Consider the following 18,840-nt stretch of genomic DNA (forward strand, 5'->3'; position numbering starts at 1 on the left):
TCTTGTAATTAAAAATTTCCGCATTAAAGCGCTTCATGATGCAAGATGATTCCTGCATAACTTTTTTTTTTTTTTTTTTTTTTTTTTTTTTTTTAAATGGACAATTAGTTAATTGGTCAAAAAATGCCTATGAAATGTGTTCTATATGGATGTAGAGGCTATAGTACCAGGTTACATGCAATGTTAATTTAAAATCCTACTTAAGTTCACACAATGATCACGTAATTTGTTGCTTATTTTTGAGAATTTTCATGTATTTTTTGTTCCCAGAAATGCTCGTTTTTATAAAAAATACAGTGGTATTTAAGCAACGCCACAAAAGATGTGTACAATTTGGGTACAATAAAGGTTTTATGAGAAACTAAATATCCATCCATCCATCCATCCATTTTCATTTTTTTTTTTTTTTTTTTTTTTTTTTTTTTTTTAAAATGGACAATTAGTTAATTGGTCAAAAAATGCCTATGAAATGTGTTCTATATGGATGTAGAGGCTATAGTACCAGGTTACATGCAATGTTAATTTAAAATCCTACTTAAGTTCACACAATGATCACGTAATTTGTTGCTTATTTTTGAGAATTTTCATGTATTTTTTGTTCCCAGAAATGCTCGTTTTTATAAAAAATACAGTGGTATTTAAGCAACGCCACAAAAGATGTGTACAATTTGGGTACAATAAAGGTTTTATGAGAAACTAAATATCCATCCATCCATCCATTTTCTGAGCCGCTTCTCCTCACTAGGGTCGCGGGCGTGCTGGAGCCTATCCCAGCTATCATCGGGCAGGAGGCGGGGTACACCCTGAACTGGTTGCCAGCCAATCGCAGGGCACATAGAAACAAACAACCATTCGCACTCACAGTCATGCCTACGGGCAATTTAGAGTCTCCAATTAATGCATGTTTTTGGGATGTGGGAGGAAACCGGAGTGCCCGGAGAAAACCCACGCAGGCACGGGGAGAACATGCAAACTCCACACAGGCGGGGCCGGGGATTGAACCCGGGTCCTCAGAACTGTGAGGCTGACGCTCTAACCAGTCGCCCACCGTGCCGCTGCAACTAAATATAAATATACTAAATATAATATAAATATATAGTGCGGTGGCTGACAGGGGAAAATGTGCCGCAAACAGATAGCAGAAATGATGCAGGACAAAAAAAACACAGAAGCACATAAAACTGCAAAAAAATAAAAAAAATAAAAAAATAAATGCAAGATGAAAAATAATGCTGCAATCAAAGACATCAGCAAAAGAAAAATGCTGCAAGATAAACAGGCTGGAATCACAAAAAAACAGCAAAAGAATAATGCTGCAAGATGAAAATGTTGCAATCACAGAAAAGTACAAAAGGAAAACAACAAAACACACGCAAATCCCCCAAAAACTTGCTCATTTCTCAACTGATTCACATGAGCGTTACTGTTTTGTCAACGCCAAAGCATATGCTATCAATACGCAGCGTTTGATGAAAGCAAAAAATAAAAACAAATTGAATGCGAAATGGACTTCCAATTCCCTTGTCGTAATTGTACAGCGTTCAACCGTAAGCAGCACAATGTGCCAGCATCCTTGGTCTTTTGGTTTTCTCGCCATCCAGACACTTGGAATGCACTGACGAATTTGACCTCCCTAGTTTAGCGTCAACGTTGGCATGGAGCTCAAAATGCGCGTGTCGTATCTACCTATACATACCTGTGATGCATTTGGTCTTACAGGACTGGTCCGTCCCGTAGGTCGTGCCCCCTAGTGGCCTAATGAACTTCCGTTGTGTGGCGTGAACTTGCAGCATTTCTCTCGCAGTTTTGGGGGGATTTGTGTGCATTTTTTTGTGTTTGCAGCATTTTTCCTTTGTGTGTTTTTTGTTTTGTGTCATTCCTGGGTTTGCAGCATAAGACCATTTGCAACGCATTTGCCCCTGTCAGCCACCATATAATACCACTGTACTAATCACTGAATGTACATCAAATCTACAAAAAAAAAATAATTCACTCTATAAGGTGTCTGACTTCATTGGACAAATAAGGTGATATGTTATAACAGGGCCGGAGACATTTGAGGTTCATACTTCAGAGTCTGCAAGATGTCACCAACCTTAAGAGGAGGGACGGGCTGAGCTTTGCCGTACTTGTCCAGCGAGATGAAGGTGAAGAAGGCAGAGACTGCACGATAGCTAACTTTCTCCGTGTCGACCAGCGAACAGGCATCTACCACCACCTCTATCTCCATGGACTTGTTGCTGGCGAATGTCAGACGGCCCGCTACAGTCACCACACAGCCTTAACAAGGGGAGGAAAAAAATGTGATTCAACTGTTTTCAAAGGTTAAAAAGTAAAACATTGCTTGCCAAATCAAAATGACAGAGACCTCAAATAGATCTTTATGATATTTAAGGAGTTCCTGGTAACAAGCCAGGCAGGTGAAACCAATCATGCAATGGACTTCCCCCCCCATAATTTAATGCTTGGTGGGCCGGATTATAAAGAAAGCAGGTTGTATGTGGCCCTCGGTGCATACTTCGCCCACCCCTGGTCTAGATGCAGTGGATATAAAAAGGTCAACAAACCCCTGTTCAAATGCCAGGCTTTTGTCAGATAAAAATGAGCCCAAGATAAATCATTTCAAACCTGTTAAAGCATTAATGTAACCTACAGCATAATCTGTAAAACCCATTTGAAAAAAATATATTATTATTTTTGAGAGGAGGAGGAAAAATAAACAACCAAGATAATATGGTTACATGTGCACACACCCTCTCATAACTGGAGATGTGGCTGTGTTCAGAATTTCCCAATCACATTAAATGCACCACCATTTAGAGTGCTTCTGGTAAACCCCAAATAAATGACTGCGCGCACGCGCGACTATCTAGAAAACTGCGTTAACGTTTGTCTCAAAAATAAAAGTGCATGCCCGCTGATCCACAAACGCACTAACAATTCACAAGCAAAAGAATTGAATATTTACAAATGATAAGTCATGATCAATGCTCACACAACAACAACAAAAAAGAACACGTAAATCGCGACTATATTTGTTGGATTTGACAAAAGTGTAAATCGCGGATATATTTGTGCATCTGAAAAATGTTTAAACCGCAGATATATTTGTGGATTGGAAAAACGTGTAAATCGCAGATATTTAATAATTTTGAGACAAATCCTTCCTCATACCAGTAGGCCCCTCCCTGAGCCGTCACCTTATCGTGGTGGAGGGGTCTGTTTGTCCCAATGATCCCAGGAGTTAAGTTGTCCAGGGCTTTATCCCCCTGGTAGGGTCACCCATGGCAAACAGGTCCTATGTGAGGGACCAGACAAAACTTGGTTTAAAAAACCCAAATGAAAAATACGAATTTTGGATTGCGCTTTCACCGCGGCCCTCCTTTGGAGCCAGGCCTAGAAGAGGGGCTCATGGGTCTCCCTTCCCATGGGCTAACCATGTGTAGGTGGGGCCATAGGGGTCAGGTGTAGTGTGAGCTGGGCGGCGGCTGAAGGAGGGAACCTTGGCGGTTCGATCCCCAGCTGCAGAAGCTAGCTCTAGGGACGTGAAACGTCACCTCACTGGCAGGGAAAGAGCCTGTGCAGGTGTACGATGTCGAGAAATTCTAATTAGATATAGTCGGGCTCGCCTCAACACACCGGGCTCCGGTACAAGTCTTCTTGAGAGGGATTGGACTCTCTTCCACTCTGGACTGAGGCCATACTTATTGCACCACGACAGTGCCTGTATGTTGGGGTCCACCCCAGTAGATGAGAGAGTAGCCTCCCTCCGGCCTTCGGGTAGGCGGATGGGTCCTGACTGTTGTTTGTGCCTATGCACCAAAGAGAAGTTCAGTACCCATGCTTTTGGAAGTCCTTGGAGTGGGTGGTGAAGAGCACCCCTGCTAGAGACTCCATTGTTCTGCTGGGGGACTTCAATGCTCACGTAGGCATGACTGAGACCTGGAAGGAAATGTTTGGGAGGAAAGAAGGAGTTTCAACTCTCACCTCACTACGAGGGACATTGAGACAGAGTGGATCATGTTACCGGATGCGGACTCTGTATCGATCGGTCTTGGTGAAGAAGGAGCTGAGCCAAAAAGCAAAGTCGATCTACGTTCCTACCCTCACCTATGGTGACGAGCCGTGACCGAAAACAACAAGATCACCGATACAAGCGGGCTACATGAGTTTTCTCCGCAGGGTGTCCAGGCTCTCCCTTAGAGATAGGGTGAGAAACTTGATCATCCGCATGGCGCTCAGATTAGAGCTGCAGATGAGGTGGCTCGGGCATCTGGTTAGGATGCCCCCTGGGTGCCTCCCTGGTGAGGTGTTAGGGGCTCATCCCACCGGGAGGAGGCCCCGGGGACGACCAGGACACACTGAGGAGACTACATCTCTCGGGCAGCTTGTGAATATACATGGCATCCCCCCGGAAGAGCTGGATGAAATGGCTGGGGAGAGGGAAGTCTGGACTTCCCTACCAAAGAAAAATGGAAGGATGGGATGGATGGTTGGATGTTCTAGTAGGCTTTTTTCTGACATATTTTGCTCTCTAGCCGAAGCCTGAAGGTTTTGTACTAATATTAACTGGCATTTCGAAGTGTTCATAATTCCCTCCACCTTGACTCAGTCCCCGGTTCCAACTGAAGAAAAACCCAAAATGTGTTGCTGCCGCTGCCACGCTTTACTGTAACTATGGTGCTATTTTGGTGATGAGCAGTGTTGTCATCACAATGGTCACCTTTCTTAATCTTGCGATGAAAGTTGATGGCATCCACAGAGGCAGTGACAATGTTGGTGTTGCAGTGGCGTGCTGCCACAATGCCCGCAACCTCGTCCATCAGCTTCATGGTCACTCCTGTTCAACACAAAAACAGGCATACTTCGGTCACATGGAACGTAATCCCTGCGATAAATGAGGGATTACTGTACTTCTTTGTAGGCTAAAATTGTTGTACAGTATTCTAACTGAACTGCAAACAAAGAAACAGACAATTTAGAGTGTTCCGTGAACCTAATGTACGTTTTTGGTGAATAGGAGGACGCTAGAATACCCACAGAAAACAGACACAAGCAGAGGGAGTATATACAGCATTTAAAATTGTTTCAAATTCCTTGTTTCCCTGAGACCTTCTTGCTCTGAGATGATAGTGCCATCGTGCTTCCCACGCCAGCATATTTGGTACTGGGAAAAAAAGGGTGATATTTATTTTCAGTGATTTTTCACTTTTAAAGACCATGTCAAATAATTCAAAAAGCTTACAGGGCACTTTGCCAGATGTCACATTAAAAGTTGATGAATTTTTAAAGAGGTACAAAGTAACCCAGTGAGAGAACAATGAAAAGTGCAGATTGCAATATAAAGAAGCACAAATGGAGATGCAATGAAATTATAGCTTTATGATTTGTCTGTGCATTTGTGCTAGAAATGAAGGAAACTTCTTGCGGGTTTCAAATGGAAGCGCCATCATTCTAAAAATGTGGAAATTGCAGATCATTTGGAGGGGCTGTTAAAACACTGGACTTTTTTTTTTTTAACAAATTATTTGTACATTATGTACTGTATTTCTGTTGAAGTCCTGCTGTCCAGTTTTTCAGTCAATGTCCCGTGTACAATGTGTACCATTCATTGTGGTTTTCCTTATTTTTTCCAAGTCTATTTACATTTTCGATGGAAAATGCCCAACTCACAGCCATATGCGCTGATGTATTCAGCAGGGTGAGTTTTTTCATTTGATTTCATTGCCAGTTTGTCTCAGTGATGATATCTATCAACATCCACATGCCATTTCTGAAAGAACTGCAATTTCTAGTAATAAAGTGTAGCTGCCAGATTTATTCCCCCTGAGTCTCACATGCAACATAAAATCAATAAGTCTGCTTGGGATGGCGTTTTTAGCTCTGACCATCTGCACGGTGCAGGGAGCCTGATATGTGGGAGTACAAACAAGAATGTGCTGCCTGCTGTATTCACATAAAAGACAGCCTGTTTGGGTGATTCAAAATAAAGTTGGTTATTACTCCAAAATCTTGTTCTCCTAAATCCATGAAAATTCCACTGTAATTTTATTAACAAGACACATAACGCTTTGGTAAAAGTTTAATTCGGAACATAGTGCGTCTTAATGATGCTGCTCCGTGACTTTCCATTTCCCATGCTGTCAAAAACATGTTCATTCACGAATCTGATGTCACTTCTTAATGTCCAGTCATCTCCTCTGAGCTCATCAAGCTCTGCCAGATGCCCTTTAAATATCAGGCCAATGCTGATATTCTACATGTACGATTGTGCAACACAGCTAATCCCTATCACGGACACTGAACAAAACAACACCGTCTAGTCTCAGATATTATACTGTACATCATGGATCTTTACAGGCAGCTTCTATACTTCTAAGCTGGTCACTCTTGAAGACCCATCTGGACACTAGATCAGTAACTTGCAAAGTGTTTACGTTCCTCTAGTGGTATGCAAAAGAATCAGTGAATTATATTTTCAAACTCTGCATTGTTACAGATTGTTAAGTACAGTTCAGTTGTATTTAATTTTGAGTACAATAGATTTGCATTTATTCTTTTAGAACATTTTGTCCAAACATTTATTCAGCTGCAATTTTAAACTTATGTGCAATAAATTTGAATTGAATAATTCAATTAGTGTTTTATTATCCTAAAAAAATTAAGTGTTACTGTTCACAAACTGTGCATTATGTTAGAGTGGCTTACAATTATATAAATAATTTAAAAAATACTTTTTAGAGACCAAACCGCTGCCTCATTATTGATGAACACTTAGGCCTTCTGCGCTACTATATTATGTTTATCATGATGTTTGTACTTGGAGAGGTAGTAATTTGTTGAGGTAGTACTTGGCATAAAAGGTTTGAGAACCACTGGTCCAGATAACTTGTAATCCTAAATAATTAGTACGAACCATTCAATGAATTGACTAGACCGCTTAGTGCTTAATTATTCATCGAACCAAGACATCATGGACAATTCTATGTTCCCAACCTTGTGGGAACAGTTTTAGTAAGCATGTTAATTCCAACAGACACACAATCAAACTTTTATCCACAGACAGGCTTTTCCTACTCTTAAAGCCTTTAAACATCTACAACATATTTTATAACATCGGACTGTTTTCCATGTGTACTGCATCGTGCAAAAACAATATTTGTCTGTATTAATCAGTAATCACTGTGGTCGGTGGATCTGTGAAAGCTACCGACTGGGGGGAAAAAAAAAAACATCCCATATGTAGCAGAATTTCTAATGTTAAGAAATTACTACTTTAGGAAAGAGTTTGTCTTCCATTGTCGTTACTTTAGGAGCAAAGATAAAAGATAAAAACTGTTATACATAACTTGGTGTCACACAATTTCAGATATTCATGCATGTGATGTAAATGCTGTGCGACAAATTAAATATACTGTATGTGTATTGCATAATATTAAGGGAATGTAAAACATAATTACATTTATGTGAGTCGAAACAGTCATTATTAAAGCTTGTTTTTCTTTTTTGCTTCATAGCAGAAGCCTGCAAGTTTTGCGCTGACACGGACTAGTATTTTAAACTGTTCATAATTCCCTCCATGTTGTCTAAGGCCTCAGTTCCAGCCACGGGTGGACTGGCCTTCGGACATACCTGGCAAATGCCCAGTGGGCCGGCAGTCCTTTGGGGGTGATTTTTTTCCCCCTCTTTTTCTTTTTAAGAGACGGGCGCAAAATTTAGAGGGGGCAGCCAATTGGTTTATCTTTACTGTAGACAGCGGATTAAACCAATCAGAATATAGTACGAAATCGACCTAACCTCTTCGAGGAATGAAGAAGGGCAGCCCATTGGTCCTTCTTCAATAAAGAAGGTGGACTGAACCAATCAGGATATAGGACGAAGCAGCCCCACCCCTTTCCTACGGGGTCCATTTGTCACGCTGTGTGACTCACGCTGCTTGTTTCCAAGTAGTGTACAGAGTGTGTTGCAATGTGAAAAAACAAAAATAAATGGCGTGAAATGTAAGAATCTCATCTTAGATGCTGTGTAAATGTGTAAAAATCATAGATATGTTCGCTTGAGGAACTGTTCTAACATCCACGTCTGTGACAGCTTTGCACCAACAGCAGGTGGAACAAATTGAAGACAGCAGCCACAAAATCAGACTTTTGAAACCAGAGGTCAGCATGAGCGACGTGTGACTGCCAGTAAGCAGGTTGGAACGTTTAACGTTAAAAAGATTTGTATACGGTCTCTCTGTTTCACAGATTTTCACCTATCATGGTGGGTCTGGAACATATTCCCTGCGATAAACGGGGCTTCTGTCTATAGTAAACAACAGAATTCCCATTACACCATGTAAAACAGACATAAAAGGTTGATGTGAGACTGAAAACGAGGACAAGCAAGGCCAAGACAGCCCAAGGGCCGCCGTTACACATTCACAGGGTGACATGGCACACTATGACTCCCTTTGCCGTAGGGCGGGAACAAGCCAGGGGGTGGATGGGGAAGGAGGGTTGGGGTGTGATGGCGTTGCTGTGTGTGAAAAGGAAAGAGAGCTCATTCAGAAAGGGGGGGTGGGGATCCAATTAGTAAGCCAGTCCCCAGTGCAGCCCAGTTTGCCAGAGGGCAGAATACCTCAGTGATCACACTCCTTGCCGCCACCACCACCCCAAATCTTCATGTACATTGTGCTCCAATGGCAACACGACAGTAGGTCTGTCTTCAAGGCAGGCTTCATAGCACATCAACATTTCATATGAGCCCAGTCAGACGTTACACGAGGGTCATGCTGATGTAAATGGGAGGGAGTGAAAAAGAGCGAGGTCTGCGTGACCTCTCACAGTCTTGCCACCAAGCATACTGTATGGGCCCCTTGACTTGATTATTGAATAATCCAGTCTGCCATATTGTAAAAAAAAAGAAACCTTCGGTATGTATGTGGAGGTGATTCTCTAGATAACTCAGTGATTAATCTTGAGATGCATCACAATGAAATACTGCAGAGCAGTGGCAACCGGTCAATAAGGACGGTAGGGGCACTGCCCCACTGCTCAGCAGTCACTCTGAATAAGAGTATAAAAAGTTAATGAAAATTAAATATTCTAATAAAAATATAAGATATGTGTATATATTTTTACATTAGTAGGATTAAAAAGTATTCTGTGAACGGTGAGTAAAATTGATTTGTTTATCGCCATTTCATGATGTCGCTTCCAGTTTGGGCGCTCAGCCACCGTACTGAGACGTTTACTGTCTCGTTAAATTAGGACACGCGGGGCGGGGTCATGTACAATGCAGAAGATATAGCCGAGGTGGGGCGTCAGATTCCAGCGGCCACAGCCGATAACAAAGTTACCAATTACGAATAACCGTTAACCCCTCCCACCCCCGTGGTATCAGCCGTGTCTGGCGACGTCCTCAGACGATCAGCAGCAAAAATGGCGGGATTCAAAGATTGGAATAACTATTTATTGATTTCTAAGCAATTTCCAAGACACGTTTTTTGAAACTTTGCTGTACTAGCTGCACTCGCTTTTTGGCTGGCTTAAGAATGGTTTGGCCTCTGGTTGACAACTGTGGCTATATGGCTGAGTGCATTGCCACTGGCATTAATGGTGGCTGGTTGGTTGGTTAATGAGGATTTTTTATGCGCGAGTTCGACCCTTGCTGAACTACCGTGTTTACATTTGGCTTTTTAAAAAAAAAAAATATAATTCTAATTTTGTTGAAACTCACCTCAACTTTATTCATATAGCACTAACAACAACCCCAGCTTTCACAAAGTGCTGGACAGATTAATGAACATAAAACCTAAGACACTTTGATGTATTAACCAGCGTAAGTCCTCAATTCATTTCGTTCACATGCAATTTCTATGGGAATTGCAATTCCTTGTTGTGGTGTTTACATCCCAGGAGGGCATCATGATTTGTTCAAAATGACCCCTCAACCTCTATGTTCATTTTAATCCAATTCTATTCTTGATTTGCTGGATTTTGGTAAAAGCAATCATTACACTGATGTCCCATCTGGTCCATCGGTAAACTGGTAACTACTGTAGGTCCTTTTATCACTTCTTAAACTCCCTTCATTGGCCTCTGCTCACCTTATCCACTCCCCTGCAAGTGCTTTGATCGTGGACAGCATCAGATTGCTCAAACTGCCTCCTAATGAGTTGTAACTATGGAAACGGCTCCTGTTGATGCCTCCCAGAAATCCACCCACATCACTGCGGAAACCGCCATAAACGGTTGTTTATTCTCCTTTAGGCTTTACTAAGCATACTGCTTACAAAATTACAGAGAAGTGCTGACTGTGTTATGGTGCACACTCAGCAACAGGCAAAGCAACAGATAAGAGTATCTTTAATGGAAACGTTAGATTTCAAAATTAGATGTTTATCATTGTGCTTGTAGTTTGCAGTGATACAGAAATGCACTGCATCATGCTGGAAGCAGTTTCTAATAGTTTGCCATACTTTGTGTATATAAATTAGGTAACCCAGAGACTTTTCAGCTACCATTTTCTGACTCTCCTCAAAACGCTCCTATTTATTGTGTTTCTTTCATTTTTGGGGAAGGGAAAATAAGTATATTTGACATGATAGCAAAGGTCAGCGCATGCCTGCCGTCTATGCTCTACCGTAATTTTCAATCGATATAGTCAAGCTATCAGAGATTATTGTAGTGTAGCAGTGCTTAACAAACATATGAGACCACCTATCATAAACACAAAGTGTTTGAATTCAGACCTTTTAAGTTTCAATGAGTGTTCAACGTTTTGTTTTTGGGCACATCGCTCATTTTAAGGTTTAATGGTGTGAATTTAGCAGAGAAATAACTAAATGAAAAAGTATCTGTTTTCAGTGCACTTATTCTAATTAGACCAAGCTGTGGTCCACCTGTGGAAATAAACCTCTGTTTCCATGGAAAAAGTTGATACACTTCCTTAGAACATGGACTAAGAATGGTGGGGGGCAAAATGAATGAGGAGAAGTAGGCAGATGCTTGTGAACATGCAGCAAAGAAAAGGAGTGTACAAGTTTGGGTTTGAGTGAATGTTGAGTTAAAGACATCAGGACGTCGCAGTCTCTTGTCTGGTCTTTAAAAACATTTAGAACATTGGCTCAGGACATCGTCACAAACCCTGCCTTTGCATTTAGGGCTTGATTCTTTCCTTTTTTTAAACAGCTGCACATTTTATTCACGCGGAGTCTCCCATCTATACTTCTGACACACCCACTGCGTGCAAATTGTGATTGAGGGCACTCTTACCAAAGAGGCGTGATTCACTGACAGTGGAGGCTGTCGCGAAATCTTTGATCGTGGAGTTTTGTATAGCTTTCTGGAAGTCTCTTTTACATTATAATTAGTACGTGTGATGTAAATTGTAACTGCATCTAAAATTCAAGAGAACATGTACATTCCTTGTGTATTGTCTCTTTGTTCCTTATTTTCCCAATTGACTATCTGGTTGATATGTTTTGTTTTGTATATGTTCAATAAAGATGAGGGGGGGGAAAAAACTCCAAATCTCCAAAGGAAAAAAAATTACTGGTAGCAGGGACATCAGTAATTTACAGTAATTTTACAGTGCATTTACTGTAATGATGTGATTGTAACATTACGGTACTGTAATTATCTACCATAATTTATTTTAACAGTACTGTATATTACCGTATTATGGCTTACAGTATGTTACCTTAATTTAACGGTGCGAGCTGGTAATTTATTTTGACTGTATGTCACTGTATTTTTAATAAATTAAACTATACTATATAAACTTTTTTTGTCGCAAACACATACTCACTAGAGTTTTTTCCTCCACATTTAACCCATCACAGTTGTGTACAGGTGTGAGGTTGGATGGTCCATTATTTTTGCTTTAAATTTCTGTAAATCCATCCAGCCATCAATTTTCTTCCGCTTATCTGAGGTCGGGTCGCGGTAGCTTTAGGAGGGAAGCCCAGACTTCCCTCTCCCCAGCATCTTCATCCAGCTCTTCCGGGGAGATCCCGAAGTGCTCCCAGACCAGCCGGGAGACATAGTTTCTCCAGCATGTCCTGGGTTGTCCCCGGGGTCTTCTACCGGTGGGACATGCCCGGAACATAAAACTTATGAACAGAATCGGTGACAAAGTGAAGCCTTGGCGGAATCCAACTTTCACCGGAAACAAATCCAACTTACTGCCAGCAATGTGGACCAAACTCTGACACTGGTCGTACAGGGACCGAACATCCCGTACCAGTGGGTTCGGTACCCCATACTCCTGAAGCACCCCCCACAGTACTCCCCGAGGGACACGGTCGAACGCCTTCTCCAAGTCCACAAAACACTAGCTGGGCGAACTCCCATGCACCTTCGAGGACCCTGCAGAGGGTGTAGAGCTGGTCCACTGTTCCACGGCCAGGACGAAAACCACACTGCTCCTACTCAGGGATTCGACTTCCCGACGCACCCTCTTCTCAAGCACCCCTGAATAGACCTTACCAGGTAGGCTGCAGTTGGAAAACCCTCCAATCCTTCTTAAAAAGGGGGACTACCACATCCAGAGCCTTTAGGAACTCTGGGCGAATCTCATCCACCCCCGGGGCCTTTCTTCCGAGGAGCTTTTTAAGCACCTTGGTGACCGCAACCCCAGAGATAGGAGAACCCGCCTCAGAGACCCCAGACTCTGCTTCCTCATGGGAAGGCGTGTCGGTGGAATTGAGGAGGTCTTCGAAGTATTTCCCCACCGACTCACAATGTTCCGAGTCAAGGTCAGCAACGCCCGATCCTCACTATACACAGTGTTGAGGGTGCACCGCTTCCCCCTCCTGAGACACCGGATAGTGGACCAGAATTTCCTCGAAGCTGTCAGGAAGCCATTCTCCATGACCTCAACAAACTCCTCCCATGCCAGAGTTTCTGCCTCAGTAGCCACCAAAGCTGCATTCCCCTTTGACCAGTGTCCGAGCAAGGGAAACTGATAAAACTGACATTGAAGCAATTCATTATAAGGGTTCATTTGAGCTGTGCTTTGTCTGGTCCCTCACCTAGGACCTGTTTGCCATGGGTGACCCTGCCAGGGGCATAAAGCCCCAGACAACTTAGCTCCTAGGATCATTGGGACACACAAACCCCTCCACCACGATAAGGTGACGCCACGAATAAAAGAAACTGTTACAGGGCTTTTTATTCGAGACTGAATGGCATATCAATCTGGAGCCAGTTTGTACGTTAAACATGAAAGCCAGATACTAACGAACAGTCCTGTGAGAGTTCTTCTGGTTGGAATGATGAGCAGGCTTTGCTGTCCAAAGTTAAGATATTCATGTCTTCTCACTCCAAAATGAGTAACGTCAAAAGTTTGACTAATTACGAAGTGTTGTCACCAAAATTGAAACATAAACCCTCACTCATCAGCAAGATGCTGGCGTGGGCATGTGAAGGGAAGATGGTGCGCATATTTCCATCACTTTGGGGTGAGTTACCAAAGAGTTGGTGGTTTCAATCCCAGTTTTGACTGTCTACTGTTGGAGTGTCCTTGGGCAAGACACTGAACCCTAATTATTAAAAAATACTGTAAGGTATTGTCATCCACCGTGAATTTAGATAATACTGTTTTATGCTGTTAAAATGATTTATTTATTGTAATTTTTAAATTACTAATTTAACTGTTAATTCACCTGCAAGGATGACTAACAATATTTTACAATTATTTAAAATACAGTACGATACAATTGTAATCCACCATTAATTTGCAGCTATTCATTAAAAATTCTGCTTTATTATGTTAAATTAGTTATTTACCGTTATTGTTAAATGACTAATTTAACTGTTGATTTACCTGCAAGGGATGACTAACAGTATTTTACAGTTATTATGAAATACAGTAACATATTGTTCTAAATTCACTGTAAATTAACAGCATTTCATTACAGTGTAATGGTTCACCATGGCGGAGTGCTCGACTAAATACAGCATCTGAAGCATGTATGAGGAAGAGCACAAGTCGATGGGAGAATACGCAGAAGGCCAAATTTAATTGGGAATGCCTACATTTGGGGTTGTTCCGCCCAGAGCACGTTTCTGGCATGAAGGTGCGTCGATGATCGACTTAAGTCAAAACAAGAATCCGCACTAAAAGAGAATCAGCTCAAAAAAAAAACAAAAAAAAAAAATGTGCATTGTATGGACGGAAGCCAAACAATGGCTACTCAAGCAAACAGTGGCTGCAGCAGCAGCGTGAAGCGAGCAACTTCGACTTTATGTGACATTTGGGGTCATTTTGGATTCCCCTGTAAATCCAGAACACAGAAATGGACAAAAGACACCAACCACAATCCGCAATTCCAACACAAAAACACACTAGAAGTCGCTGTCCCGGAACTGTACAAAGAGTTAAGACCACGCTTTGGGAGTCATTGAAGTCGACAGAAAGAGCGACTGACCCCTACATACTACGTAACTATCACTTCTCATTTAATTTCTAACGAGTGGGAATTCGTGTCAAATGTTCTGAAGACAAGAGCCCCCTACACAGAAGCTACACAGGAGGGAGTAAAACAGCAAACTTGTTGACAGACGCAATAAATGAATGGGGTTTGACGAAGAAAGTACCGGTCCTGGCTTGTCTCACAATGCTGCAAACATGCTATATCATTAGGTATTACTTAAATACCCTGTGAATAATAATAGTACCCCTGATAAGTAAAGAACCATTGTTTAAGTAGACATGCACATTACTTTTTCAAGACAGAGCTGTCATCATGTTTTAACTTTTGTATTTCATATGAACAAATAAGTTGTTATTGTGCAATTTCTAAAAGGAAATAAACATATTAAGTTTACATGCACTTTACCTTTTCAGTGTATATACACAACTGCCATATTTTTTTTTACTTTTGTACTCCATATGTACAGTGGGTACAGAAAGTATTCAGACCCCTTAAAATTTTCACTCTTCTATTGCAGCCAATTGCAAAAATCCTTTTAAATGTTTTTCCTCATTGATGTACACACAGCACCCCATATTGACAGAATATTTTTGTTGTTTTTTTAATATTTGCAGATTTATTAGAAAAAGAAAAACTGAAATATCACACAGTCATAAGTATTCAGACCCTTTGCTCAGTATTTAGTAAAAGCATCCTTTTGAGCCAATACAGCCATGAGTCTTTCTGGGAATGATGCAACAAGTTTTTCACACCTGGATTTGGGGATCCTCTGCCATTCCTCCTTGCAGATCCTCTCTAGTTCCGTCAGGTTGGATGGTGAATGTTGGTGGACAGCCATTTTCAGGTCTCTTCAGAGATGCTCAATTGGGTTTAGGTCAGGGCACTGATTGGGCCATTCAAGAACAGTCACTGAGTTGTTCTGAAGCAACTCCATTATTTTAGCTGTGAGCTTCGGGTCATTGTCTTGATGGAAGGTGAACCTTCGGCCCAGTCTGAGGTCCTGAGCACTCTGGAGGTTTTTGTTCAGGATATCCCTCTACTTGGCTGCATTCATCTTTCCTTCTATTGCAACCAGTCGTCCTGTCCCTGCAGCTGAAAAACACCCCCAAAGCATGATGATGCCACCAACATGCTTCACTGTTGGGACCGTATTGGACAGGTGATGAGCAGTACCTGGTTTTCCCCACATATACCACTTAGAATTAAGGCCAAAAAGTTCTATCTTGGTCTCATAAGACCAGAGAATCACCATATTGGAGTCCTTCGGGTGTTTTTTTACAAACTCCATGCGGGCTTTCATGTGTCTTGCACTGAGGAGAGGCTCCCGTCGGGCCACTCTGCCATATAACCCCGAATGGTGGAGGGCTGCAGTGATGGTTGATTTTCTAGAACTTTCTCCCATCTCCTGACTGCATCTCAGCCACAGTGATCTTTGGGTTCTTCTTTACCTCTCTCACCAACGCTCTTCTGCCCTGATTGCTCAGGTTGCCCGATTTTCAACAATTTCCTCATCAAGTCCAATCAGTATAATCAAACAGAGCTGGACTCCAATGAAGGTGTAGAACCATCTCAAGGATGATTAGAAGAAATGGACAGCACCCGAGTTAAATATATGAGTGGCACAGCAAAGGGTCTGAATACTTTGTGTGATATTTCAGTTTTTCTTTTTCAATAAATCTGCAAAAATGTCAACAATTCGTTTTTTTCTGTCAATATGGGGTGCTGTGTGCACATTAATGAATGGAAAAAATTAAATTAAATGATTTTAGCAAATGGCTGCAATATAACAAAGAGTGAAAAATTTAAGGGGGTCTGAATACTTTCCGTACCCACTGTATATAAATTTTTACTTTTAGATGTTTTATTGCTTAAAAAATGTGATGTGACATTAAGACATATTTTTACAAGGCCTCAAAAATAATTACAATTTTGCCAAATTTACACATTATGTATTTTTACTTCTTACTGAATCGATAGAAACATTTAAATCAATCGAATCAAATTGAATTGCAACCCGAAAGAATCAAATCGAATCGCAAACTTAAGAATCGAAATCGAATCAAATCCTGAGGTTCTTAACAACGCCCAGCCCTATTCAGTGTTGTGTAAGTGCATGGTGAATAAATGAAGAGCTGTAACCAAGTTATAGTTTAAAAGGATTCATTCGCACTTTTGTGTTGACTTTTTACTTTGCATACTGAAGTAGAATAATAATTGTGCCACATTTACAGTACCTCTTAAAACGCACTAAACAACTTGGCTTTTGGTTTCAACTCTCCACTGGTAAACTCTTCCTGCAGTATAAATGAAATACATAATAAATAATGTACAATAGATACATTATGCAGGTCCATATCTATTGCACTCATTATAAACATTACTGGAACAGTGAATCCCCCATTTATCGCAGGTGGTACTTCCAAGCAGGAAACCCACAATAGGTGAAAATCTGTGATAGAGAATATATATTTTAAAAAACTATTATATAGCTATAACCCTCCCATACAGTTCAAAAACACTTATTAAAACACAAACTTATTAAAACACACCTTTTAAAACATTGTACATGTATTTGAACACAAAAATAATTGTATAAAATGTATCAAAAATACTGTACGGATTGTAGTGTCTATATACATGCATGTGCCAGCACGCCCGCCACCCCAGTGAGGATAAGTGGAACAGAAAATGGATGGATGTATAAAAAAAATGCAATATAGTGGGAAAACATTGGAAAATACTATATTATACATTTCATATTGCCTGTAAACACACTTAACTTTAGGTTAATTCTGATGATTACGACTGTGGTTCTTCCGCCCCCCCACCCTCGTCACTTATTCCTCTGTTGCTTTATTCAATAACAGGACTCCTCAAAATGTCTTGTTTTAGCAGCAGGGTGCTCTGGTGTTCCTGTGTTTGTGCGTGTGCTTTACGTCTCCTTAGGCTTCAGCTAACTAGGTCACATTTCCACAGAGCGGAGAGGGAACATAATTATTAGTTTGTATTCTCAAATAGAAGTCACTTCTCTCAAGCAAGAGATGGAGAGAACAGAAGAGGAGGAAAAGGGAGGTTTGCCTGACCTCACTCTTGCTTATGTAAACAAAATAACTGTAGTGCAAGCAGCAGCAGCGAGCAACGGGGAACATTGCCCTAATGAGAAATTGCATGTATAAAGATCGTGTGGGGGGAGGGATGCTTGTTCCATTTGATTGTTAATTGGACAGATGTCTCAGCAAGCACTCCAAAGTAAAAAGCCAAGCGTGACATGTGCAACATTTATCTGTCCCACCCTGCTCGCAGCGATCTTTCGTCCTGCCCTCCATGCGCTCTCTCCTGTTCATCTTGCTCACATCTCTCTCGTTGTTCTCTCTCTTTACACTCATGACATTGGCAGAAATGGCAGCAGAACCAAAGCAATATACACTATACAGTGAGGACAGAGGTATTTGGAAACACCTCTAAAGCAATTTGCATCCCACTGGTATGTACTGTATTTCATGCAAAGACATTCGCTTGTGGCGGCACGGTGGCCGACTGGTTAGAGCGTCTGGCTCACAGTTCTGAGGAGCGGGGTTCAATCCCCGGCCCCGCCTGTGTGGAGTTTGCATGTTCTCCGCGTGCCTGCGTGGGTTTTCTCCGGGCACTCTGGTTTCCTCCCACATCCCAAAAACATGCATGGTAGGTTGATTGACAACTCTAAATTGCCCGTAGGTGTGAATGGTTGATAAACGAACAACCATTCAGCCCTGCGATTGGCTGGCAACAGGTTCAGGGTGTACCCCGCCTCCTGCCTGATGATAGCTGGGAAAGGCTCCAGCACGCCCGCGACCCGAGTGAGGAGAAGCGGCTCAGTAAATGGATGGATCGATGGACATCCGCTTTCTATCTGTATGCAGTTTTATTTGAAATATGTTTATATTTAATAGCTCAAAACAAAGGTTTTAGTCAAATGTTGACTAAATCATATTCCTCCAACAGTTAACATGACTCCACTCTACAGTGCTGTGCTGTACACGTGGAAGTACTCATCCACGAGGGCAGTGATTACTGTCCCACAGCATTAGTGTGCCGTAAGAAATCATCAGGTGTGCTGTGGGAAATTATCCAATTCCACTTCATGAGTCTGTAAATTACCATTTAAGATCCCATGTGTCTTTCTTAGATTCCTGCAAGTATATCAGCTTTGTGTTCAATTAAACGGGCCCAGATTTCACACTGAGTAAGTCAATTCCTGAGTAAATCTAGACAAGATCCTCAGTATTTGAATTTATACTGTAACTGTATTTTTGGTGAGATGTTCATCTTAGACATTTTTGGTCAATCGTATGTTCCCATCTAGTGGGAACCGTTTGAGCAGTCTGCTACAGCATGACTATGGCCCAGAGCAAGGTCATAGGCAAACTTGGATTGGTTTG

The 18,840-nt window shown here is 41.6% G+C and overlaps 1 protein-coding gene across 8 annotated transcripts in view; it reads right to left on the reverse strand.

Annotated features, from left to right (window-relative positions):
* acot7 (acyl-CoA thioesterase 7) overlaps positions 1-18,840 on the reverse strand; it is a 68,841-nt gene that overhangs the window by 20,909 nt on the left and 29,092 nt on the right. For all 8 annotated transcript variants that reach the window (XM_061783505.1, XM_061783496.1, XM_061783478.1 and 5 more), the window contains 2 exons: positions 4,724-4,840; positions 2,096-2,280 (listed from right to left, as the gene is read on the reverse strand). In XM_061783505.1, the coding sequence (XP_061639489.1) occupies positions 2,096-2,280; positions 4,724-4,840 (302 nt within the window). The remainder of the gene's footprint in view (positions 1-2,095; positions 2,281-4,723; positions 4,841-18,840) is intronic.

This window comes from Phyllopteryx taeniolatus, chromosome 1, assembly GCF_024500385.1.
Source record: "Phyllopteryx taeniolatus isolate TA_2022b chromosome 1, UOR_Ptae_1.2, whole genome shotgun sequence".
NCBI classification, from domain to species: domain Eukaryota; kingdom Metazoa; phylum Chordata; class Actinopteri; order Syngnathiformes; family Syngnathidae; genus Phyllopteryx; species Phyllopteryx taeniolatus.